The sequence below is a fragment of the Diplodia seriata genome (assembly GCF_021436955.1).
Source record: "Diplodia seriata strain FDS-637 chromosome Unknown scaffold_9, whole genome shotgun sequence".
Taxonomy (NCBI): domain Eukaryota; kingdom Fungi; phylum Ascomycota; class Dothideomycetes; order Botryosphaeriales; family Botryosphaeriaceae; genus Diplodia; species Diplodia seriata.
Window position 1 is genome coordinate 968,943 of NW_027117316.1, and position 23,441 is coordinate 992,383.

Below are 23,441 nucleotides of genomic sequence, written 5' to 3' on the forward strand. Positions count from 1 at the left end.
CCGGGGCAGGTGAATTGATAGGCCCGGCGAGGCCCTGATGAGTGGAGATAAGGTAGGCACGCAGATGAGGCGGAGTGCATCTGCACCGCAACGCGCAAGTGCGAGTAAAGCGGTTTTAGGTTGCGGCTGCAGAGAAGGGAACAGCGTCGGGCTATGCAAGGCCTACCAAAAAGCACCATCCTGGATCATAGACGACGGAGCAATATCACACGTTTGCTGCTGGTGAGGTGATCTCGGTAGGCAGATCGGTAGTCCCTCTGCCCCTGAGCGGGGACGGGTGGACGAAGACCAGGGCTGGTTGATCGTCCCCAATAAAGCGTCGATGGATGAAACATTCTCCACGGCCAGCCAGAATCCCCCGATCGCGTGGCTGGCAGCGGGGCGGGGACAGTTGAATTTCCGTGAGCTATATTGACGAGGGCGATGCGAGAGAGCCGGGGCACGGATCGAGCGGCGGGCTGTGGGGCTTTGACGGGACGACGGGATGTGGAAGGGAGCGGCAGGGCGCAGAGAGCCGTCCGGGCGAGACTCGCACATCAACCAGTAAATGGAGATCACGGCCAGTGCTTACGCTGCTGCCGCTCTGGGCCGTGAGGGCTCCACCGCGGCATACAAGTCGTCCCCGCTTCGGCTTCAACCGTGTCTCTCTTGCTCGGAAGGGAAGGGGGCCTTTTTCCTGGCCTGCGGCTGCCGTCAGATGCGGGTAGAAGTGTCTGGAAATGCAAGTCAGCGCATCTGCCGAGCGCGTGCCTGCACCTAGAGTGGGAAATTGGAGCGGCGCCGCAGCTGGCCAACAATGGCTCGCATGTCGCTGTGAAGGCGGGCATGCGCTCCAGTCGAGGCGCCGCAGCCGCCGCGCTATTCGCCCGTCGCGCAAGGTGCCCCGTGCGCAGTTGTGCAAGCGTAACCGCGGCTGGCGCTGCCCGCGTCACCAAGCCCGCGCTGGAATTGTCTCTTCGCCGAACACTACACACACTACCTGCGCCCCAGACTGCCCCAAATGTCCATAAAGTTAGTATAACCCCCTTCCTGCTCCCATGCCCACTACCTGCTCCTCCGAAAGCCCTCTCCGGCGCCTCTCTGCCCCTCGGCTGCCCTCGCTACCCTGCCTGTTGCCTGCTCCCCTCAAGCACACCCCGCCATAGCTCAGCCGCTGCCCGACCACCATGGCCACCATGACTACGACCAAGCAGAAGATGCTCAAGAAGATACGCGCTAAGAAGAACAGCTGGGTTATGCTCTCGCCCTCCGAGGGCTTCACCCTGCTCCCGGGTGAGCAGCGCCTGTACACATCGCCGCCGCGCACCGCCCTGTCGCTGCAATCGCTCAACAAATACCCGGGCAAGGAGCCCTTCAACATCACAAGCAGCGCTGGCTGCGTCCACCTTACCAGTCGCCGCATCGTCTACCTGCCCGCCTCGCCCTCCGATGCCCTACAGTCTTTCGCCGCTCCCATCCTCAACCTCCACGACACCCACGTCAATGCTCCCTTCTTCGGCCCTAATGTATGGTCCGCCATAGTCCAGCCGGTGCCCGGCGGCAACATCCCGTCGCAACACGCTGCTCTCGAGCTGAAGCTCACCTTCAAGGATGGAGGCGCATACGACTTCAGCCAAGGGTACGAGCGCATCAAGGAGCGCACGCAACAGGCCATCGACGTCGCCCGTGAGACAGGCAACTACCATGGCTCCGTCGACGGCTCGGACAACGGCAGCCTCCGTACGGGCGGGCCGCTCTCCGGTGTCGACCTTAACACGGTGCATCTCGAGCAGCTCCCCGCCTACGAACCTCCGCCACCCGTCGATGCCGATCTGGTGGCTCCGAACACTTCTAGAGACAGCGGGCTAGGCATGGACACCCCAGAAAGTGCACCGGCAGCGCCGGCGCCGAAGCCAGAAGACAACTACGACCCGCCCTCGGAACCGCCGCCTGGGTACGAGGAGGTGCAAAGCCAAAGTGTGGCGGACGAGCTGGAAAGGAGGTTGAGAGGGCCACAGTCGTGAACGCTGCAGCTTGTGGATCAGCCGCAGGACATGGAAATGTGCACTGACCAGGGCGTATCCCACATCCGGATCTCCTGGACGTTGCCCCCGGTTCACACCTGGCCGGGTCATGTTATTCTTCACTTCTTTTTCTTGTGCGCTCCTTAGCCACCATTTTGAGCATTTACCCTATTTACTACGACCACTTACGGACATCCACCAGACACGTGGATACATGGGCAGGCATTTTCTTATGGGCCTGCCTGGACGGCGGCTACAGCGCGGCGTTGACGATATTGATACTGGGTTTCAGAGTGGCCAACTCGGCCATAGAGAGTTGATGTATTCTTCCTGTACGGCTTCGAAGCATTACCATCGCTGGGAGAGCGACATTTCTATTCCACACATACCTAACGTATTGTCTACAATGAAATCGACCTTAGAATCAATCAACCAAGAGGGAGGTCGGAATATAAGCAACCTGCGGGAGAAGCCCGCCGGACGTGTCGGGCCGACGTGAAAGCACACGGACCGGAGAGCTTGCCGCTGCTGACCGGCAGCGGGCTGTACCTATCCATGTGACGCCATGAGGCAGCCCCAGGCTTGTGAAAGGGCACATTTCCCCGGCCTTTTGACATGTGAATGACTGACTAATCGGCAATCTGTTACGCTAATCCGTATGCGGACAGCCTCGGCATGACATCGAGCATCAGCTGGGCCTTCTCGTCCGAAAGCCCACACATCCCAAGAACCTCCCGCACGCCGTTTATAACCCTTTCCACCTTCCTCCGCGCCTTCTTACCCCGCAAGTTCTGCATCTCCAGCTTCTTGGCCCCGGTTCATTTCTCCCCCTTTTGCATTCTTCGTCACAACAACATGGCAAACCAAGCCGGCACCAACGCTAAGGGTAAGCTTCATGGTAGCTCGGTGCAGCGTGCATGACGGCGAGTGCTGACGCCTGTTTGTGTCTTGTTGCAGCGCAGGAACGCCTTTCTCAGGTTTCGGATCACATATCCTCCGCCGGTTCGTCGCTGCCGCGTGGGAAAGCGGCGCTGTTGGAGAAGCAGCCCGATGATGTAAGTGAACCATCACCCACCATGCCGCCTTCTAAACACCCCACCCCCCTTCTCCAGACTCCCGCCCACACATGACTATTCTGCAACTCGATTCATCTGACATTCATCACTCCAACAGATCGTCGTCACCTGCGCCCTCCGCACGCCCATCACCAAAGGCGGCAAGGGTGGCTTCAAGGACACGCAGGCATCGGACCTGCTGGTCGGCGCCTTCAAGGCCCTGATAGACCGCTCAAAGATCGACCCCAAGCTCGTTGAGGACGTTGCCGTCGGCACAGTGCTCGCACCTGGCGGTGGTGCCACCGAGTTCCGCGCCGCCGCCATCGCTGCCGGCTTCCCGCTCTCTGCCGGCGTCAAGAGCTTGAACCGCCAGTGCAGCTCGGGATTGCAAGCATGTGTGGATATTGCGAATGCAATCAAGGCAGGCGTGATCGACGTCGGTGTGGGTGCTGGTGTCGAGAGCATGAGCACGCAGTATGGGTAAGTGGGGATTTGTAATGGTGTTCGTCTTCCCCGAAGTTGGATCTTATGACTGACACAAAAATAAAATGCACAGCCCTCAAGCCGTCAGCGAATTTTCCGAACTGCTCGACTCTGTCCCAGAATCCAAGAACTGCAAGGTGCCCATGGGTGTCCTGTCGGAGGCAATGGCCAAGGATAAGGGCGTCCAGCGCGCCAAACAGGACGCCTTCGCGGCGAAGTCATTCCAGAAGGCTGAGGCGGCGCAGAAGGCGGGACTCTTCGACGAGGAGATCGCGCCTCTGGACAACATCCTGTGGCAGGACCCCAAAACGGATGAGGAGAAACGCATCAGAGTGGCCAAAGACGACGGTGTCCGGCCGGGCATGACGGCCGAAGGCCTGGGCAAGATACGCCCCGCCTTCGCCAAGGACGGCAGCATTCATGCCGGCAATGCATCGCAGGTGAGCGATGGTGCCGCGGCGGTACTGCTCATGAAGCGCAGCACAGCGCTCAAGCTGGGCCAGAACATCCTGGGCAAGTTCGTGCAGGCGTCAGTAGTGGGCGTGCCGCCTCTATTGATGGGCGTGGGTCCCGCGGCCGCCATCCCCGTAGTCTTGGAGAAGACGGGCCTGAACACGAAGGAGGTTGATATTTACGAGATCAACGAGGCCTTCGCCAGCCAGTGCGTCTTCTGCATTGAGGAACTCGGGTTGGATGCGGAGAAGGTCAATCCCAAGGGTGGCGCCATCGCTTTCGGTCACCCGCTCGGCTGCACCGGCGCCAGACAGGTTAGCACGCTGCTGTACGAGCTGAAGAGGAGGAAGCAGCAGATTGGCGTGACGAGCATGTGTGTGGGTACAGGCATGGGTATGGCAGCCGTTTGGGTTGCGGAGTAAATCATTTAATTCTTATGTTTATTGAATGAAAGATTTCTACGTCGGCTTTGTACCCTGCCTTCTTGTTGGATCTTTGTGTTTAATGATTTATCCCTGAAGCAGGACCCCGTCCAAGGTCCTACTCTAAACCCTGATGTGGTGTTTTTGTCCCACGTTGGAGTAGCAATCTGTTCCCTATTGGGGAGATTGTTGCCGCTTAGACTCTGCCTTGCCTACGGCGGACCATTCTTGAGGATTTTCTAATCTATTTATTGTTGTCAGGATGTGTAGCTTCTATCTCCTGTTTAGTAGCTCCATTAAATTGAAAATCAAACAGGGACGGTAACTCATTATCACCATTCTTTTGATATTTCGATTGATCAGGAGTGAATGCTTTCTGTGGGGTTCGACTCAAACGTTTAACTACCGCAATTCTTTGTTTCGTGAACTGTTCCTACCAAACAGACGCAAAGGAAAGAAAAGAAAGCATCACAAAGTTAAACCCCCCCTCTCCTGGACTTTCCTCGCCTCATAGAAAAGGAGCGTACACACACACATCTGAGCTTTCTCCCAGGCCCGCTCAACGTTGCTATTCGGTAGCCTGGCTCCATAATGGTCCTTTGCGAGAAAGAGAAAATCAAGTTGTGTGCAAGAGAAACCAGGGGAAGGAAGGAAGGAAGGAAGGAAGGAAGGAAGGAAGAAAGGAAGGAAGAAAGAAAGAAAGAAAGAAAGGAAGAGAGACATGTAGAGAATGGAAACAACAAGACACTCCCGCGACACTATTGCTGCCTGATCCTGGCTGTTCTTGACCCAGCTCCTTGAGAACTTAGCAAGAAGGAATTTGATCAAGTTCAACAGGGGATTTCGTAGCCACCGTTGCCCGCGACGCACACAGTCGACGAACTCACGGGGTCGCTGATCCTCGTAGAGCTTGATGTTGTCGTTGTCGTTATCAGAGAAGTCGTCAAAGTCGTTGAGGGGATAGAGGAAGAGGTGGTGCTGGCTCCAATGGTTGTCGTGTCGGTCGAAGTACTGGATCCGGTGAACGTTGACGTGCCGGTTGAAGTCGAAGTTCCAGTCGAAGTCTCAGTGTCGGTACTGGTGGAAGTTCCGGTTGAAGTCGAGGTGCCGGTCGAAGTTTCAGTGCCGCTGGTAGTGGTTGATGTGGAGGTGCCGGTCGACGTCGAGGTACCCGTTGACGTAGACGTGGCGGTAGAGGTCGAAGTACCGGTTGAGGTCACTGTTCCGGTCGAGGTTGAAGTGCCGGTCGAGGTGGAAATTGTCGTGGACGTACCAGAACTGGTGGAATCGGTTGAAGTGATGGAGTTTGTTGTTGAGGACGAAGTCCCAGAGTTGGTGGAGCTGATCGTTGAGGAAGTAGTGCCTGTGGAAGTGCCTGTGGAAGTGCCTGTGGAAGTGCCTGTGGAAGTGCCTGTGGAAGTGCCTGTGGAAGCAGTCGATGGTGAAATGGTTGATGACGACGATGCGGACGAGGACGACGATGGGCCCGAAGGGAGTCACGCGCTACGACAGGCAACGGACCTGGTCTTGTTGTCGAAGCCAATTTGGCCGAGGTTGTTGATACCCCCCGCGAAAATCTTGGGAGTGGAGGCGCCCTCGCAGCCCTCGTTGCTTCGTAAGGTTAGCTAGATTTCCACGTGAAGAGGTGCCAACATGGTCGAGGTACTCACGCCCAGAGAACGCAATACCAGTCATCAGGAACAGTGATTGAGGTAGTCTTTTCGTCAATGGGTAGACCACCGAGGTTGACTGTGGTTTGTTCAACGTCAACGAAGTCTTTCCTCGCTCGGCTGGCGTCCGGGTCCCTTACAGCAAGAGTTCTTCCCGTCGCTGGGGCTGAACGTGTAGGACTGGGGTTGGAGAGGGCTGCCGCCGGCATCGTTGCCGTTCTTCTGACCGGGACCGTTCCACAGTGTCACCGGCTTGACGGCCTGCCCAACCCTTGGGACCAAAGCGAAGGCACTGGCGGTCGACGCGCCCATGAGCAGGGCAGTGAAGAGGCCGGCGGCGTGCATTTTGGCGGGTGGTTTGCGGGTGATTGGCGGTGAAGTGAATGTAGCGAGAGTAGACTGGAGAGAGCTGTCTGATGGTGGTGAAGAAGAGCCACGGTGGGACTTTATATATATCCTTCTGGGGCTCACACAGGCTGCCTCCTTGGCCGGGCGACAACATGACGAGCTGTGGATGCTGGGAGTCGCCGAGGAAGCATGGTGGGACTGCAGCGAGTATCACGTATCAAGGTCAGGTACGCGGCCCGACAGCGTTAGCGGCTGCCTGTGTCATGGTTTGCGGCGCCTTGTATTCTTTGCGGCGCTCAGACAACCTTCCCGAAGCGGAGGCAGCGTTACGTGATGCGCGTTGCACGAAGAAGGAACGAACCACGCCAACCCCACACTTCCTTTGACCCACTCACCCTCCCTGCCCACATCGGCGTCTGCGCAACGTCCGTCAGCAGCCTCGACTGTATGGGTTTGCCTTTGTATCCACGGGCCCGGTGGCCCTTGCGTGTTGTGTCAGAGCTGAAGCTGAATAGGCAATAGCGAGGCCTGGTTACACGCGCCGAACCGTCGCCTCCGCCCCGAGTTTCTGCAGCCCGTCCTTGACGATGCTCGCCCCGTCGTCCGCCACGGTCAGCGTTGCTACCCGCTCGCCCTTGGAGTCGACCACCTCCGCCGATTCGCCGCCCTTGGTCTGGTACAGCCAGACGTCTGCGCCACGGCCTAGCCAGTCGTACGCGAAGCCTTCTCCCTTGACGCCTTCCTGCTCCTGGCCCAGCACCAGCACCGCACCCTCGCGTACGTAGAGCGGCAGCGTCTCAAAGCCGTGTTGCTCGCGGCGCCAGCCGGGGCCCTCGACCACGCTGCCGTCCCACCACGACGTCCACCTGCCCGCCGGCAGGTAGAACTCGACCTCGCCGTCCTCGCTAAAGATGGGAGCTGCCAGCAGGCTGTCACCAACCATGAACTGCCTGTCCAGAAACCAGCTGCTTGGGTCCGACGGGAACTCGAGGCACATGGCGCGCAGCGACAGCGGCCATCCGTTCCGCCGGCTGACCTCGCCTTGCGCGTACAGGTACGGCATCAACCGACGCTTGAGACGCACAAAGGTGCGCAGCACGCTCGTTGCGCTGCCTTCCCCGGCCGCCCCGCTGTCGATGAGCCAGGGCACGCGGTACGAGTTGGACCCGTGCAGACGGCTGTGCGAGCATAGCAACCCGAACGCTACCCACCGTTTGTAGATCCACGGTGGCGGGTTGCCCTCGAAGCCACCGATGTCGCAGGACCAGAAGCTGAAGCCTGACAGCCCGATCGACAGCCCGCCGCGCACCGACTCGGCAAGCGCGGCAGGCGTGGACTCGCAGTCGCCACCCCAGCACTGCAAACGCTCGGTCAGCCAATCGTTTGTTCTCTCGAAGGATCTTCACATCCCGAAGAGGAAAAACACAGGAGCAGGAACAGCGTAGCTTACCAACGGGAAGCGTTGTGTCCCGGCAGTGGCGGCACGCGCAAACAGCACCGCCTGGTCCTTTCCATAGCGGTCCTGCAGCGCCTCATACACCATCTTGTTGTACCAGAAGGCGTAGTAGTTGTGCATCCGGCCTGGATCAACGGTCTCATCGTGCCACTGGACATCCGTGGCGGGAATGCGTTCCCCAAAATCCGTCTTGATGGTGTCGATGCCTAGGTCGAACAGCTGCTTCAGACAGCCCACGTACCATTCACGCGCCTCTGGGTTCGTAATGTCCACGATGCCCATGCCCGTCTGCCAGAGGTCCCACTGCCACACGTCTCCGTTCTTCCGTTTGAGCAGGTAGCCCCGCTCAGCTGCGTACTGGAACACGGGAGATGCCTGGCCCAGGTACGGGTTGATCCAGACGCACACCTTGTTCGCCAGCTTGCTCTCCTTCATCCGTCTGATCTGACCGGCCGGATCTGGAAAATGCTCCGACGAGAATACGAAGTCGCACCAGTGGAAAGCCCTCAGCCAGAAGCAGTCGAAGTGAAATGTTTCGACGGGCACCTCGCGCGAGTGCATCTCCTCGAGGAAGTGTGTAACCGTCTTCTCGTTATAGTCGGTTGTGAAGGATGTTGAAAGCCACAACCCAAAACTCCAAGCAGGCAGCTTTCCGGGCTTTCCGGTGAGAATCGAGTACTTGGTCAGCACTTCCTTGGGTCCCGAAGGCCCGTAGATGATGTACCACTTCAGTCGCTGACCCTCGACTGATGTCTGCAGACGACAGCAGCGTTCACTGCCGATTTCCAGAGACACTCTGTCTGGGGTGTCGATGAAAATGCCGTAGCCTTTGGAGCTGAGGTAGAAGGAGATGTTCTTGTAAGCCTGGTCACTAGAAGTGCCGCCATCCTCATTCCACAACTCGACCGCTTGGCCCACCTTATTCCACGCCCCGAACCGTTCTCCCAGGCCGTGGATGGACTCGCCCACACCGAGTTCATGCTGCGTAAAGACGTAGTGTTGGAGGTTACGCATGTCCTCCACTTGCTTCGGATTGCTCGTCGGTGGGCTGTATGCAAGCCCGACACTACGGTTTAGTAGCTGTGTGAGCTCTTTCGAGCCGTCGGTAGCATGAAAGCGAATATCGAAAGCTTGAGGATCCGGCCCGACGGTGGCAGACAGTGCTCCGGAAGTGAGTGTAGTGCCCTTCTCCCCTTTACTGATGTTTGCTGTGGTCTTGTCAGTAGCGACAACTTCCGTCGCAAAGGACCGGCTTACTCTTTCCAAGTGCTGGTCGTCCATCCGGATATAAATCAAAGTTTGGACCCCTCCTCTGAGCTCCAGAGAAATGAGTGGCTTCAATGGAGATCACGCCATCGAACTGGGCCTCGATCTCGACGTTGATGGTGCTCAAATTCAAGGTGTCGCCGCGAGAGCGAATGTGCCGTGTGGGGCAAAGGAGGTTGAGCGCCTTGTCGTCGCGAGGAGTGACGGTGTAGATGTCTTCGGCATACTGAACATGCTTGTCGGCTGCCGCGAGCCACATTCCTGGAGATTGTTAGAACCCCTGGAGCTTCGCTATCAAGAGCATAGCCTTTAGAACTAGAACCAGACCAGCGACCTAGATCTCACAGCTGAGGTAGATCATGCTCGTGGCTCGATTGAGACGCATGGTAGAGAAAAGAGCGCAGTCCACAATGGAAAGTAGACCGAATCTGGACTTACCATCGCGAAACTTCATTTTGGCTGGCAGGCGCAGGGATTGGTACGCTGGCTTCTTTCATCACAAGCTCCGTCAAAGCAAGGAAGCACCCAATAGCTCTTTTATGGGCTGCGTCGCTCGTTTAAACGAGCTCTCTCCACTCTTCTCACCTGCTGATGAGGAGAAAACAGAGTGCCTCTGTATAGCTCCGTCCGCTGATTCGTACATCGCTTAGAGGAAAAGCTGCATGCATGCTCAACCCCGCCTTACTGTAGCTGACCGGAGACACCTTCTCCGCAGAGCTCTGGTATCGATGCCCCACTTGCATTTGGCCCCATCTGTTGAAAGCAGTATCGTCGTCTCGTGAGGCGCCTGGGGTGGGATTTATCCGTTGGCTAAAATTGGCCGCCGGAAGATCTTCGACCGAAGGCCGCGAGCAGCGCGCCTGTTCCACCCACGACGCGTCTCCCAGATCCCCCGGATTTTCCGCTCTCCACAACCCAGTCCGACGCGGCTCGAAGAGACGCGACAATGGCCGCCACTGCCCCCAAGCCTATGAGCGCATGGCTTGTCTTGGCCATCGGCAGCGGTGCCTGCGCCGCCTTCAACGGCATGTTCGCAAAGCTGTACGCCCCCCTCCGCCGAAGCACCCATAGCTATCCCGACAGAACCACTGATGTTTCCTCGCAATTAGCACGACGACGTCCCTCACGACCAGCTGGTCACACGCGCTCCTTTCCTTCTTCCAGCTCTCGCCGGACAACAAGGTCTTCGAGTTCGCCTTCCGCGGCGTCTTCTTCCTGCTCAACCTACTCTTCAACGCCATCATGTGGGGCCTCTTCACGCGCGCCCTCACCCTCGCCTCGTCGACCGTGCGCGTCAGCATCATCAACACCTCGGCCAATTTCATGGTCACCGCCGTCCTCGGCGCCCTCATCTTCGGTGAGTCCCTGCCCGGCTTGTGGTGGTTGGGTGCCGCGATGCTGGTCGCCGGCAGCGTTATCATCGGGAGGAGGGAGGAGAAGACGATCAAGGGAACGGAGTCGGCTGGTGGTGCGGACGGGCTTGTGGTCGGATCCGGGAGTGAGGAGGAGAGGGAGAGGTTCTTAGATCACCAGGACGGGGCTGAGGACGAGGCTGAGGACGACGACGCAGTGGAGTTGGGGACAGTGCCAGAGGTGGGGAGCGACGACGAGCACGAAGGCTGGAGATGATTCAAACAAAAGCTTAACATAGCAGACTGAGTGGTCATGCGAGTATCGACACAACTGCGAATGAAGTATATTACGGCACTCTCGACTTCAGTGGATACGTCGTGTGACCTTTGCGATTAGTGCCTACCGTTGCGGTCCATATCTCGCCCGCGGCTCATCTCTGGTGCCTGCAACGTTCTTGGCCCCTGTGGCTCTTCACCTGCTCCGGCAGCCCTTTCAGAGATGCTGTAAGCTAAGATCGTTGTTGTTTCATGTTACCTTCGTCTACCCGCGATGACCGATCTTTCCCCAAGGCCTTCCCTTTTTGACCTTCCAAAACGCCAAACGCTATGCAGTCGTTCTCGTGAGCCTGGAGAGCAGCCCGCGAGATGATTTCTCATTCCTCAGCCTGCCATCTCAACATCTGCCCCTCCAGCCTGAGACAGCTGCCCAGCAAACTGAGGAAATTTGAGGGCCGCCGACTCTTTGACGGCTTCTTCCAGGACTAGTCTTGAGGCTAGAGCAGCCTGGACGGACCTCTCCACGAGTTCTTCGGCACGAGCCCCCGCATCTCCCTTCATCCACAGCTCCGTTATCTCATCCCTCCCGGGCAGGTATCCTACGACGCAAGCGGCCACCAGATCCTTGTGCTCGGGCGGGCTCGGGTCCAAGACCAACTCCTCCTCGCCCTCCCCGTTCCTCACTAACGCCGCCACACCACCAGCAACCATATCAACGCAGTCGATGCCCGCGTCCACGATAGCCGCAGTCGCGACCGTGATGCAGCCAGCCAGTACGTTCATCATGCCCCAGCCCATGCCGACGCTGCCATTCCCAACACCGGGGTCCAGCCCCAGCTCATCGCCCGCCCAGCCGTCCTCCTCGCCCTCCAGCACGGTGATGATGACATCGACGCCGCTTTTGGGCCAGCGCTCGCCGATGACGATGCCGCGCAGGGCCGCCTCCAGATGCTGGCCGAGGTCGCGCTCACCGGCGTCGCGCACGTATCCGCGGCGCTGACGCGCGGCGAAGGGCGCGAACTTGAGCGTCGTCGTCAGGTTGAGGTAGGGCGTGAAAGGCGAGGAGCGCGGCAGCGGCTTTGGACCCTGCACCACGCAGGACAGCTTCAGGCTGCCGGTGGGGAAGGCGAGGCTGGCACTGGTGGTTTTGGCGGCGATGGTGGTGGTGGGTCTGATGGTAGTCGAGGGCGTGAGTTCGAGGTAGGCAGAGCCGGAGGCGGAAGGGGTGAGGCCGGTCTTCAGGACTACAATGTGTCAATGGCAGGCGCTGCGAGGGCGAATTGAGGGCGTACATATTTTGCGCAGCTCGTCCGAGTTCCTTGAGCGCGTCGGGCGGGTTGGCGCGGAGGCCTCGTAGCTGGGCAGGGTGGATGCGAAGACCGGGGCGGTTGTGCCGCCGGCTGGGGCATTTGTGCGGCGTCTGTCGGTCATTGGAGCGATTTGAGGTGTTGGGCGTAGATTCTCAGGAACCGTGACGCATGGCGGGTAGATTTGCGTGTCGGTGCTGCTGCTGCCAAGATGCCGACTTACCGAGCGCGCACAGACTCATGCTCAGAGTCGGGACGTCTGAAGTTGCTCGGCGGCCGGGCGCGCCGTGCCGCGCTGTGAAATTCTTCCCACAACGAAACACGACCTTCTCTCTCCTTCATCTCCAACCCTCCTCCGCCACCTCTTGCTGCACAACCCTTGGCTGTAAGTTATCTGCCCCTCTGATCCGCACATCACCTTCACAGGAAGAAATCCTATCACAACTGTTTCGGGCGACCATCTTGTGGGCCATGAACAACATGCACTACCATCTGACTACACATCTCAAATGTTCACTTTGCAACACTACCGGGGCTTGAGAACGCGTCACTGACAAGCCGGCCCTAGGTTCAGCATGCAGCCACAGAAGCCAGGTTGCTCAGCCAACTTGCGCCACTCCTTCTAGCCCTCGTCGCTGTAGCTCGACCCCGCGCAAGATCGGCCGCCACGTACGCGTGGCATGGCGTGGGCTCGGCCACTGCGCTCACCTAAGCTGATGGCCTGCCATGGACGAGTACGGTTGTATGTCCGCGTGTGGTGGCATTGGAGTACTCTCCGCATACCTTGAATCGGGAGTCGAAAAGATCTGGTTAGTCGAAGGGGTGGTGTGCCACGGCCTGCGACGTATCATGGTCGTCCACGGCAACCACCCCTATTGATCCTCCAGGAGCACTGTAAGCGATTTCATGTTTCCGTTGCCCCAGCTCTTATGATGATCGGTTTTAATTATCAGTTCTGCTACTGAACATTCATGTGGAAATCTTCTACCAAGCTTACCATGTCTGATTTTTGAGCTACTTTTTGACTTGTTTCCGCACGAGGCTTGCGTTGTCGGACTCAGCTAACGTCTGATTCTAGAACCCACATGGCGTGCGCTATCGGAGTTCGTCAGCAGCCTTCTCAGCGAGCACCCGATGCCGATTGCGTCAAATGTAAGTTTCACCGGCACCCCGCAAGCCCGGGGTTTCCCCAAACTCTTCCTCTTGCAGAGATGAATCCTAGTCTATCCATTCAATGAGCCGCCCCGCCGGTCCACCCTCCCGCACCGGACCCGCGATCCTACCCTGGGTCACGGGGATGATAGGTTGTGGAGTTGCTCAATCGTGCCATCGACCGTTCCCTTCACGGGGAGCGCACCCGATGGGTTTGCGGAGCGTAATTGCGGGCTTAGTGCTGCGGGCCGCGCTTGGAACCGTTTTGGGGCCAGCGCGTCTCGCGGCCGGTGGGAGGCATGAGTAAACCGGCTGTCTGAGTAAACGTGAGACATTCGCAGTGGTTTGGGGATGAAATGGAAGCCAGGGTCAACTCTTCCATGTCCTCAGGCCACAGCAAAGTTTCACACGCACGCGCTACCCCGCCAAACATTTGATATCCTACTCAGGAACAAGTTGAGGCTGACTTGCTCTCGTCTCACCAGGTCCCTTCTTCACAACCATTCTGACCCGACGCCGGCGAATCAAGCTGACATGGGTTGACCCGCCCCGCCTCTATTTATAGATTGAGAAGGTAGGTGAAGATCCCAGGATCCTTCAAACATGCATGTACAGTGAAAAGGAAAGAGGGGTAATGATTTCTGTTATCGCCCCCCCCACGTCATCATCCCACTCTGTCGTGACACTACGTAGTAATTTTGAATAATGGCAATAAAAATTACAATATCTACAAGAATCTTCTGGCGTACCAAACGAACGTTACTACCGCCCTTGCCGTCCATTCCGCTGTGGCTTGAGCTTGTGATGTTCGTTCCCTACTCAACAACGAAATGGCCGTAATTCTCTGACGTCTTGAAAAGGTAGGCAATGAAAACGATCAGTCTTACCTGAGTGGTGGTGCGTAGATTGTAATGGTGAATAGTCAATATGGACTGTATACCTAGTAGCAAAAAAAGGAGTACTGGATCGACCTGAAATGAAATAAACCCTTCAAAGAGTGGTATCAACCGACGATGGCTCGCCTGCAAACAGGAAAAACGACGGAACTGGAAAGCACCAATCTACACCTCATCCCGCGCTCCTACGCGCATCACCGCCCTATTTGCTGTCCCGGTCCACCTCCGGACTCAATCGCTGCGCCGCGGCCGACACGTCGTCGACCACGTACGCCGTCCGCGGCCGGTCCCTCTCGCCACTCAGGTCCACCTCGGTCGCCTGGCTGTACTGGCTGGTGGCGCTGGCGACGCTGGTCGAGTAGCGCAGCGGCTGCTCGCGCGCGACGCCGAGCATGGCGCCGGTGCCGGTGCCGTTGCCGCCGCCGCCGCCTTCACCGTCGCCATCGTCGTCGTTGATGGGGCCGCGGCTGAGCCGGTGCGGGCGGTCGTCGTCGGGCGTGTACGCCCTGCCAACGTCGGCCACCTGCACCGTCGGCGGGAAGGGGAGGTCGTCGTCGAAGAGATCGTGGTCACGCACCGACGGGGCGTTTAGTGTGACGGTGCCCATCGAGTCGGACGAAGGCCTGGCGCGGGGAAAGCCGGGGCGGAGCTGGGCAGGGTGTTGTGGCGGGGACTGTCGCTGTTGTTGGTGCTGCAGGCGATACTCATCGGCTTCGTCGAGCGGCCATGTGCCTGTCGCCACGGGGCCGCTTGCGCGGGAGGCGGCGGGGAAGCGCTGGGGTGATTGTGAGAAGCGGTGTGGGGGACTGCCCGCGCCTCCGCGAAGGCGAGGGCTGTTGTTGCTGCCGGGGGGTCCTCCTCCGTAGTTCCAGCGGTCGAAGCGGCCGTCTGTTGGAGGCATGAGGGGACCGCCATCGACGTGGCCGCCGCCCAAAGCCATCAGGGTCTCGTAGTCAGCGGCTGGATGGTTGTTCGTTGGACCGAAGGAGCCGTTGCGCATAAAGGCTGGCGGGCTGCCGCCGAATGCAGGATCTGGGCTACCGATACGTGATTCCATGTTACTGAGGCGTCGGTCCAGGACCATAAGACTGTCCAGGCCGGTGCTGGGTCGGTTCATGCGGGCCTCGTGCTCCTCGAGGCGCGACAGACGGCGGTCCAGGCGATCGAGCAGGTTGAGGGCCGCGTGGTCGCTGCCACCGCCGACGCCACCAAAGCCCATGTTGACGCCCGCATTGTCGACGCTCCCGCGGAGTGTGGTGCCGGCCGAGGACTGCGGGCGCATGCGCGGCGTTGCGCCAGGGTCGACCTCGTCGAGCCGGCCCAGGCGCTGTGTCAATCGCTCGAGCAGGTCGTCGCGGCGCGGCGCCTCCTCGAGGTACGACAAGCGGCGGTCGAGCGAAACGAGTAGATCGACGACCTTGTCGAGCTTCTCTTCCGTACCGCGCGTGGAAGCCGCGCCAGACGGCACATTGGAGGCCGGTGGAGAAGAGACAATAGCTCCGGCTGCAGACGGGGGCAGCGCGGGCACCGGCGGAACGTCTCCGTTTGACCTGTGCTTTTCCGATTTGAGGTGGGCCGGCTTGGGTGATTCGGGCAGGAGTAGATGGTCCTTGGACAAAGCCGCAGTGGTGCCAGAGATGGCACTGTGCGGAGCAGATTGCGCCTCGAGATCGATCTTCTTCTTTTCGGATGGCGAGAAGTCGGTCTTGAGGTTGAGCGAACGCTTGGTGCTGGGGCTGTACTCGTTGATTGTTGACGCTTTGTCCAGGGTTTGCACGCTGTCGTGCTTTCTGATTTGCACGCGCTTCGAGTCGATGGCCTTTGGAGCGTACGGGCCACGTGCGTATTGGCCAGGGCCCTTCGCGCCGTTGGGAATATGGAAGCGTCGATCGACCCGCACGATGAGGTACAGGTAGATGACGATTATCTCAAGAGTGAAGTTGAAGACGTAGAAGCATGCCTTCGAGTAGTACGACGGAAGTGGCTGCTTCAGTGGCACTGGGTCCAAGTACGCCGTGGCGCATCGGAAAGCCGCACCCAAACACAGGATGAAGGTTGCGGCGAGGAGCACGACAATCTTGCTACGCCACCTCCCAACTCCGAATTTCTCTAGCCGCTTTCTGCGCGGGAGAATGAGACCGAGGAGAGTCAACGGAATGGGTAGGAATGAAACGTATGCGAAGAATGTCGAGCAGTACAGCTGGATACTACGGTCGATGCGTCTCGTGTTGGTGTCGAGCGTGTAGAACGACTGTACGGTGACGGTGATGACCATGATCAGGGTGAGCACAGTCACGACGTAGGTCAACTTGAAGAACATGCCGAAACGGAACGACCAGCCCAGCCGAGGGTGCTGGGCGCGCATCAGGCGCTGCGTGAAAATCAAGTTGATGATGTAAATTAGCAGCACCCCGGCGGCGACGAATATCTGCGCCGCTATCGCCAGTCTGATATTCGTGGGTCTTGTGGAGGATGCAATGCGTAGGATGCAGGTTACAATCCTGCACATGCAGAAGCCTTTGAAAACGTTAGTCCCAAAACTTCACCAATTGACGAATTGACGGCGAGGAAAACTTACCGAACATCAACAAAGTCAGTATGAATTTGTGGCCTTGCTTTTGGTTTTTCTTGAATGTGGCCATATGACCGATTGCACCGCCGATGAAGAGGGCAAGGAAGACGGCGGTGATGGGAATGTCGACGGATTCTTCCAGCCGGCCGCCGAGGGACCATGTTTGCGGCGCATACGGCGGCCCCGGCGGAGGACCTTGTTGTGCCCCCGCCTACACCAAGAATGTTAACGAAAGAGCTTCTCGCAGTGCATGTGATTCCGCTTACCTGGCCTTGGCCTCCCTGCGATGTCATGATGAGTGCTCAAGGGAGGGGACACACAAGAGGCGGCGGCGTGAGAGCCGCAGACTTTGGAGAAGGAAGCTCGGGAGCGAAAGGAAAGGAGAGAGCGCAAAGGGAAGTGGCAGAGCTTGGGCAAGAAATGCGGGAAAAAATCACAAGGCCAGCGGAGAGGGGAAGCGGGCAACGCGTACATGCATATATGCAGACATCGTCGAGTTACGCCACTCAAGCGGAAGTCCGACAGTCACGGCATGCAGATTGGTGGTTAGCGTTTCGGACTCCGGCGCGGGGGAATCTGATGTTGGTAGACTAGGATCAGACCGAAGCCACGAACCCTGCAAGTAAGACTCAGATCAGCGGGCACAGCAGCAACGAGCAACGCCTCTGCATGGCGCTGGGGCGTTGGGGAGCGCCATTCCGGAATGGTTGCATGTGTGCTGCCCGAGTTTGCGGTGAGTCGAGGCCGGGCGAGGTGGTGATTCGGCTCGGCTGCCACCCGCTGCTGCAGCAACCCACGTAGCCATCGGCCGAGCTCCGCTTGCCGGTTGTGCCACATACGACAAGCAACGGGCTAACCTCAGGCAGCACTCGATTAGCTTCGCGTGTGTGACGCATCGTATGCACTGCTTGGCTGGGTTCGAGCTTCGTCTGACGTCGGGTCCGCCGATCAAGCTTCGCCTTGTGCTACCATCCATCCAAGCTGTTGCTGACGGTCACGTGTAGCTTGTTGACAGCCGCAGCCGCAGCCGCAGATCGACGCTCACGAGTCTCGGGCCGCGTGCCTCGTGTGCGCCTATAATTAGCTGTAAGCTTCGTTGCGCCTCCTCATCTCGAGTCCTCGGCCGAAGCAAGCCTACCTGTATTGATCGTGTGCGGGATTAGCTACAAAACCTCCCATCGCTTGAACGTGTACATGCTCCCGTATCTTTTCAATGCCGCAAATAAAGCTATCTGTCTTGTCTTCATGTTAGCACCTGCCATCAGTGAGCTGCAACCCCCCACGTCGCAAAGAGTCGCTGCCGCCGCCGTCACCCTATCCTAGTGTCACTGCAGGAACGGCGGGTCGAGTAAAAGCGATGGCAAGCGGCCGCCGTCCGTGACTGTAACCGTTCCCACAAACCGAGGCTGAGTACTATCCGCTGCACCTTGGGTGGCTCTTCGCCGCTGACTGTACTGCTCATCGCGTACGTATGGATGTGCAAAGCCTGAGTTATTCGCGAACCCAGCCGTCTGTGTGGACAGAGCCACTGCACCAACGCCATTGCCATTAGTGACGGGGCTAATGTGATCCCCGGCTAGTTGCTCATCATCTGTGGCAAACAGCTTTCGTTGAGCGGCGCTGAAGTAGTCTCGAGTGCTTCCGCTGACCATTATCCGCGACCTTCTCCTGGTCGCCGACTTCCGACTTTCTGATACCGTATTTCGAGCGAATATTACGCCTGTCGAAGAATGAATGGGCGTCTGAGCTGGATGTCGAAAGGCGCTTTCGGCAAACGAGGAAACTCCTGGGCAAAGGAGTTAGTCAGTAAGCGGCAAGTGGTGAGGTATGTTCACCTTCAGGAGTGTGGTCGATGAGTTCCAGCTGCTGGCATTCTATCAGCAAGTCAGTTGGTCAGCACAACGCGAAATAAAAGCCCAGCAGCGATGAGCTCGAGGGTGCTGTGCAGGACTTGCAAGGACAGAAAGTGGCAAGCAACAGAACCTTTCGGGTATGTTGTGTAACGGCGGCTGGAATTCCCCGAATCCTCCGCCGTGCCCTGTCCCGTGCGTTGCCTGGATGGGACTGGTACTGCCATCGCTGCCGCAACCAGCTGCCGTTTTTCTGGAACCAAAGCCTCAGATGACATGACCGACTTCACCCTCTTCTTTCTATCCTCAGGATTATCGAGCAGTCTTGACGTCGCAGGAGGCGTAGACTCTATTTCTTCTTGAACCTCCATCCACATGCCTGAAGACTGCATGCGCGCAGCTTGTCCGGGTCGTGTCATTTCCACGGCAATATTCCCCAGGCCCCCACGATACTGACTTTCTCTCAGAGATGCCGAAGTGTCATGTTGACCTAAGGCAGGTTCCCTCCTGGAGTGCTTGGGAGTGCTGCGAATTCGGTCCGAAATAGTCCCTGAGGCACTCAAGATGTCGGGGCTACCCTCGTAAGTGTTATCACCTGCTCGCTCAACAAGTGGATTCCCCGCATCGGCCACATATGCCCCGTCCCCCGTCGTCGAGTCGGAAGAGCTGCCAGCTTCCGATGAGGATCCATCACCTGCTTTCTGAACCGACTCGTGATTTTCCATTTCGCGTGGTCTCTCTATTTCCTCCTCTTCTCCCCCGTCTTCCTCCTCCACCGTATCCGGCCTTACCGGTGCAGTATCCCTGGCCATCTGGAACGCCGTCGTTGGAATTAAGTTGCGCCTTGTCGATGGTTGGCTCCCATGCCAGCCAATGCTAACATCTCTGTCCGCGCGATCCCTTTGGCCCTGTTCCTGTCTCAAGTTCTCATTGTAACGAGGATGGCTGGGCGTTATCCGGATACTCCTCCCTGGGCTATCGAGCAATGAGACAACGACACCATCACCAAAGAGATCTTCCGAACGCTTTCGAGGCGTGGCGCCCAAGTCGTGGAGCGAACTCATCCCGCGCATTTCAACTTCTGTTTGGGCCGACTGATCAAGAGCTTGCAGCCCTCCTTGGACAAGTTCAAGACCGCCTGCTTGAGGTGCACGGCTTCTTTGGACTCTCCGCACTCTCTTAAGTTTTGATGGCACCGAGAGTTCCGATCCCACAAAGCCATCGGCTACCGGCCTGTATTTGCGCACGAACTTCCGCTTTCCCTTTTCCACCGGTTTTGGCAGCTGGAACTTTGACAAGTCAAGAGCCGCGGGAGGGAGTTTTGGCACGCGGATCATTTGCTTCAACGTGCTCAGGCGTTCCATAGGCTTTGTGGCGTCTGCTGTGCCGCGATTCTCGGCCGCAGACGTGCGCTGCACGCTTTGTGCCTCGCTGTCCTCGACGGGGTCTGACGTCTGTGACAGGGCTTCCCCATCGGTTCCATCATCCTACGGTAAGATCGGTTAGCAGGAGAGATATAGCTTCCACCCACGCGTACTTACGTCGGCTGTCAAGTGTCCCCCAGCATCTACATAAAGGGAGGCACTCCCTTGGGGTAGCTGGGAGACGGCCGGGCCGGCCGAGTCCAGTTGCCGATCCCACCGAGGATGTGTCGAAGTTTCTCCGTACGCGCCAGTTATCGCGCGTTGCGCGATAGACTCATTAGCCGCCTCCGAAGCCGCCACGGCCGCGCCGCAATCACCCCTGACCCTATTCCTGCGCGCTCCATAGACAGCATCATCGCGAGACACGGCCTTTGGGACTGGAGAGGTTGAGGTTCCACTGCAATGGCCACTGCGATGGCCACTGCGATTCCTGCCTTGTACTGTGCAGCCAGAGACGGGAGTCCGCGCGCCAACTCCTCCGCCGGAGCCCTCCGCGCTCATTCCATGGACATCATGCAATGGAGGACGGTGGACGCTTGCGGACCCGCCGGTGTGTGGTGGTTGGTTGCGGGTGGACTGCTGCTGGGTGGGAGCGGAGGGCTCGCTGGTCTTCTTGGCGGCAGCCTTGTCGGTGGGCGAACTGCTCCGCGAGAACACCACGCGCGGCTGCGAGGCATGCGGCGCCGGATCTGTGGCCCAGGGCGATCGGACAGCCGCATGTTCGTCAGCAGCGCCGACAGGGCGGCGGCAGCGCCTTGGTGGAGGGATTGCTGGCCGTACGAGTCTGTGCTTGCGCCACTCAGATTTGCGTGCAGCAGCAGGTGAGACAAGCATCGTGCAGGAGGGCGATCCGGCAAGCTGGATCTGGGAGCATAAGGCTGGGAGCGTCGACGGGCAAAGGAGAGGCAGGTGGCGGCTGGCGTGGCCAGGGTGCTGGGGGCGAGGCGAGGGAGCCGCGGATTTGCAAGGGTCCACGCGCCTGTCGCGTCTGCAGCGGCCCGTCGCGCGTGCGGCAGCACGGCGGCCAGGGACAAGCGCGCGTTCACGACTCGCGGCAGAGGGGACCTGAGGATGGCCTCTGCGGGGTGGAGATCAGCAAGAGCGGTCAGTAGTGATTTTTAAAAACTTCTGGCGTGGCCAGCGCGGTCGTCGCCGAACGCTCCTTCCTCATCATCCACCTGTCATCTGCGTCGAGAAAGGAAGTCGCAGTCATGGCAGCAGAACTCAAGCTTTCCACGCCTCTCCCTGACGTCCCCGACATCAGGGATGACGAGCCGTTCAGCGATGTCGCCCGCAAGCTGTCGTAGTACGTGGCCCCTTTTCCCCAGACCTCACCCACCACCCATCCATCCCATTTTCATCTCAATATCCCCGGGGTGGGGCGGAAATCCCTCGCGGGTAGATCTGAAGGCTCTGGCGAGCCGCTCGCTGCCCTGTTGAGGTCGCTTGGCCCCCCTAATGGAGATAGCCGCCCGACCAGAGCCCAGATCCGCTGATTCCGGACCCTCGAGCACTGACCGGAATGCCAGTTACATCATTGAGGCCGTCGACTCGCCCCTCGGCTGGGACGATCTCCGCAGCAGCAAGCACATGAAGAAGCTGCAGCCTCTCATCAGCAAGCTCTCCAATGAGGTCCACCACGAGGCCATCGTTGCTGCTCTGCTGTAAGTACCACCCTCTTACATGCTCTCACATCTTCTGACCAGTGCGGCTCCCGGAACTGCGGCACCAGGCACCGTCTCGCCAACAGGACGTCGCTAGCCTTGTGTAACTGCGCAAGCCGGTATGCACAGGCAAGCACTCCCGTACGGCAATGGACTAGCCTGAGCGCTGCAGCTTTCTGGATGCCCCTTCTACAGTGCTCTCAAGGGTCATTTCCGCGCTATTGAGAGCGATGATGACCGCGGCATTAATGAGTCGCGCGGTCTTGCGTGCGAGGTTGTAGCCTGGCAATTCGTGCTCACCCTTTCAGAGAGAGAGGCGCTTGACTACCTGCTGTTCGAGCTTCCGAAGCCCGACGACAAGCATGATGACTCGGACGACGAGGAGTCACGTGTTGCGACTCGTGGACGCGCCAATGGCAACGGCCGTCACTCTCAGGGAGAGCCCACCGAGAGGACTGGGCTTCTGTCGGAACACCGCACTGCTGATCATGGGACTGCTAACGGCAACGGCAACGCCAACGGCGCCCGCCGCTCGAAGTCGAGATCTTCCTCTCACTCCACCAACCACCACATCCCTGGCGAGGAGTATGAAGCCACGGGGGGTGAAGGCTTTGCCGATCCTTTCTTGAACCTCAACACCCTTGAGATCGCTGCTGTTGCTGGTGCTAAGAAATTCCTCAGCCAGAGATGTATCCAGGATATCATCAATGGCATCTGGAACGGTGAGATCGTCTTCTGGGAGAAGCTCACGGTCGGTGCCGTTAAGAAGCCCAAGTACTACAACAAGCAGTAAGTAACGAGGCTCGCCGAAGGGGCACGAGAGCGCCGATGCGCTTGATACTCGATGTGTCTGGTTCACCGCTGACTAGTTCCCAGCTTGGGCGACCCGTGGTGCCGTCTTCGCGTGCCGCGGTACATGAAGACCTTCGAGATCTTTTTCTTTTTGTGCTTCCTGGGACTATTCTATGTGGTGTCCATCCAGCGCGACATGAAGAACATCACTGTTGCCGAGGTCATCTTTTATTTCTTCATTGCCGGCTTTGCCTTCGACGAATGTAAGTCAATCCGTTCTAGTAGCCCTGTATCAAGTCTAACGTCAGTCTAGGGAGCGAGTTCCGGGAGGCAGGTGCTCACTTCTATGCAACTGACATCTGGAGTCTTTGGGACATTGGAATCATCATCATCGGTCTCGTTTTCTTCATCACTAGTAGGTGACCGATTCTACAGAGAGCGACAGTGAGACAATGGCTGACGGTCTGAAGGAATGATTGGCCTGGCACACGAGGACGAGCAGCTGTTAGAGATTTCGTTCAGCATTCTTGCCCTCCACTCGCTCTTCTTGACTCCGCGGTAGGTCCTGTCAGCCGTGTTGCCTGCAGTTGACGAGCTGACCCGTCCTTGCAGTATTTTCTCGCTGCTCAGCTTGAACCCATACTATGGAACCTTGGTGAGTGGCAAGATGCATGCGGCGTTTTTCAGCTACTGACGTAGATTTTAGCTACCCTGTCTTAAGGAAATGGTAGGTTTCTGCCTGCAACGAGGCGGTATTGCCGGCAGCCAGCTGACGGGAAATTAGGGCAAACAAATTATCAAGTTTTTGGGCTTCGTTCTCATTATCTACCTTGGTAGGTGCTCAGACCGTGGAGCCACTCCTGGCTGCTGCTGCCTTTTGTGGGGCGCGGAGACGGCTGACTCTGGACGATTGTTACTGCAGGCTTCTTCACGACCTTTGCTTTGCTTGCGCGTGGCCATGTTGCCTTGCGCGACACATCCATCACGGTGCTGAAGGTCT

The 23,441-nt window shown here is 58.3% G+C and overlaps 8 protein-coding genes across 8 annotated transcripts; 4 read left to right on the plus strand and 4 right to left on the minus strand.

The window, feature by feature from the left end:
- Positions 1 to 1,166: 1,166 nt before the first annotated feature.
- On the plus strand, positions 1,167 to 2,003 carry SLS55_008723 (uncharacterized protein; the record flags this gene model as incomplete). Its single annotated transcript, XM_066780129.1, has 1 exon — positions 1,167 to 2,003. The coding sequence occupies one exon, from the start codon at positions 1,167 to 1,169 to the stop codon at positions 2,001 to 2,003; it is 837 nt and encodes a 278-aa protein (XP_066629358.1).
- An 855-nt stretch (positions 2,004 to 2,858) lies between these two features.
- POT1 (3-ketoacyl-CoA thiolase with broad chain length specificity) lies at positions 2,859 to 4,416 on the plus strand (the record flags this gene model as incomplete). The annotated part of the gene is made up of 4 exons (XM_066780130.1): positions 2,859 to 2,889; positions 2,961 to 3,058; positions 3,177 to 3,538; positions 3,615 to 4,416. The coding sequence occupies 4 exons, from the start codon at positions 2,859 to 2,861 to the stop codon at positions 4,414 to 4,416; spliced, it is 1,293 nt and encodes a 430-aa protein (XP_066629359.1).
- Positions 4,417 to 5,535: 1,119 nt separating this feature from the next.
- Positions 5,536 to 6,431, minus strand: SLS55_008725 (uncharacterized protein; the record flags this gene model as incomplete). The annotated part of the gene is made up of 4 exons (XM_066780131.1): positions 5,536 to 5,839; positions 5,938 to 6,027; positions 6,087 to 6,165; positions 6,227 to 6,431. The coding sequence occupies 4 exons, from the start codon at positions 6,429 to 6,431 to the stop codon at positions 5,536 to 5,538; spliced, it is 678 nt and encodes a 225-aa protein (XP_066629360.1).
- Positions 6,432 to 6,966: 535 nt separating this feature from the next.
- Positions 6,967 to 9,610, minus strand: SLS55_008726 (uncharacterized protein; the record flags this gene model as incomplete). The annotated part of the gene is made up of 4 exons (XM_066780132.1): positions 6,967 to 7,791; positions 7,885 to 9,098; positions 9,148 to 9,417; positions 9,595 to 9,610. The coding sequence occupies 4 exons, from the start codon at positions 9,608 to 9,610 to the stop codon at positions 6,967 to 6,969; spliced, it is 2,325 nt and encodes a 774-aa protein (XP_066629361.1).
- A 492-nt stretch (positions 9,611 to 10,102) lies between these two features.
- SLS55_008727 (uncharacterized protein) lies at positions 10,103 to 10,785 on the plus strand (the record flags this gene model as incomplete). The annotated part of the gene is made up of 2 exons (XM_066780133.1): positions 10,103 to 10,197; positions 10,266 to 10,785. The coding sequence occupies 2 exons, from the start codon at positions 10,103 to 10,105 to the stop codon at positions 10,783 to 10,785; spliced, it is 615 nt and encodes a 204-aa protein (XP_066629362.1).
- Positions 10,786 to 11,168: 383 nt separating this feature from the next.
- On the minus strand, positions 11,169 to 12,215 carry MTR3 (3'-5'-exoribonuclease; the record flags this gene model as incomplete). Its single annotated transcript, XM_066780134.1, has 2 exons — positions 11,169 to 12,028; positions 12,077 to 12,215. 2 exons carry the CDS (start codon positions 12,213 to 12,215, stop codon positions 11,169 to 11,171), a joined length of 999 nt encoding a protein of 332 aa, XP_066629363.1.
- Positions 12,216 to 14,341: 2,126 nt separating this feature from the next.
- On the minus strand, positions 14,342 to 17,004 carry SLS55_008729 (uncharacterized protein; the record flags this gene model as incomplete). The annotated part of the gene is made up of 3 exons (XM_066780135.1): positions 14,342 to 16,656; positions 16,718 to 16,922; positions 16,978 to 17,004. 3 exons carry the CDS (start codon positions 17,002 to 17,004, stop codon positions 14,342 to 14,344), a joined length of 2,547 nt encoding a protein of 848 aa, XP_066629364.1.
- A 4,192-nt stretch (positions 17,005 to 21,196) lies between these two features.
- Positions 21,197 to 22,864, plus strand: SLS55_008730 (uncharacterized protein; the record flags this gene model as incomplete). Its single annotated transcript, XM_066780136.1, has 5 exons — positions 21,197 to 21,291; positions 21,515 to 21,649; positions 21,845 to 22,438; positions 22,526 to 22,704; positions 22,755 to 22,864. 5 exons carry the CDS (start codon positions 21,197 to 21,199, stop codon positions 22,862 to 22,864), a joined length of 1,113 nt encoding a protein of 370 aa, XP_066629365.1.
- Positions 22,865 to 23,441: the final 577 nt, after the last annotated feature.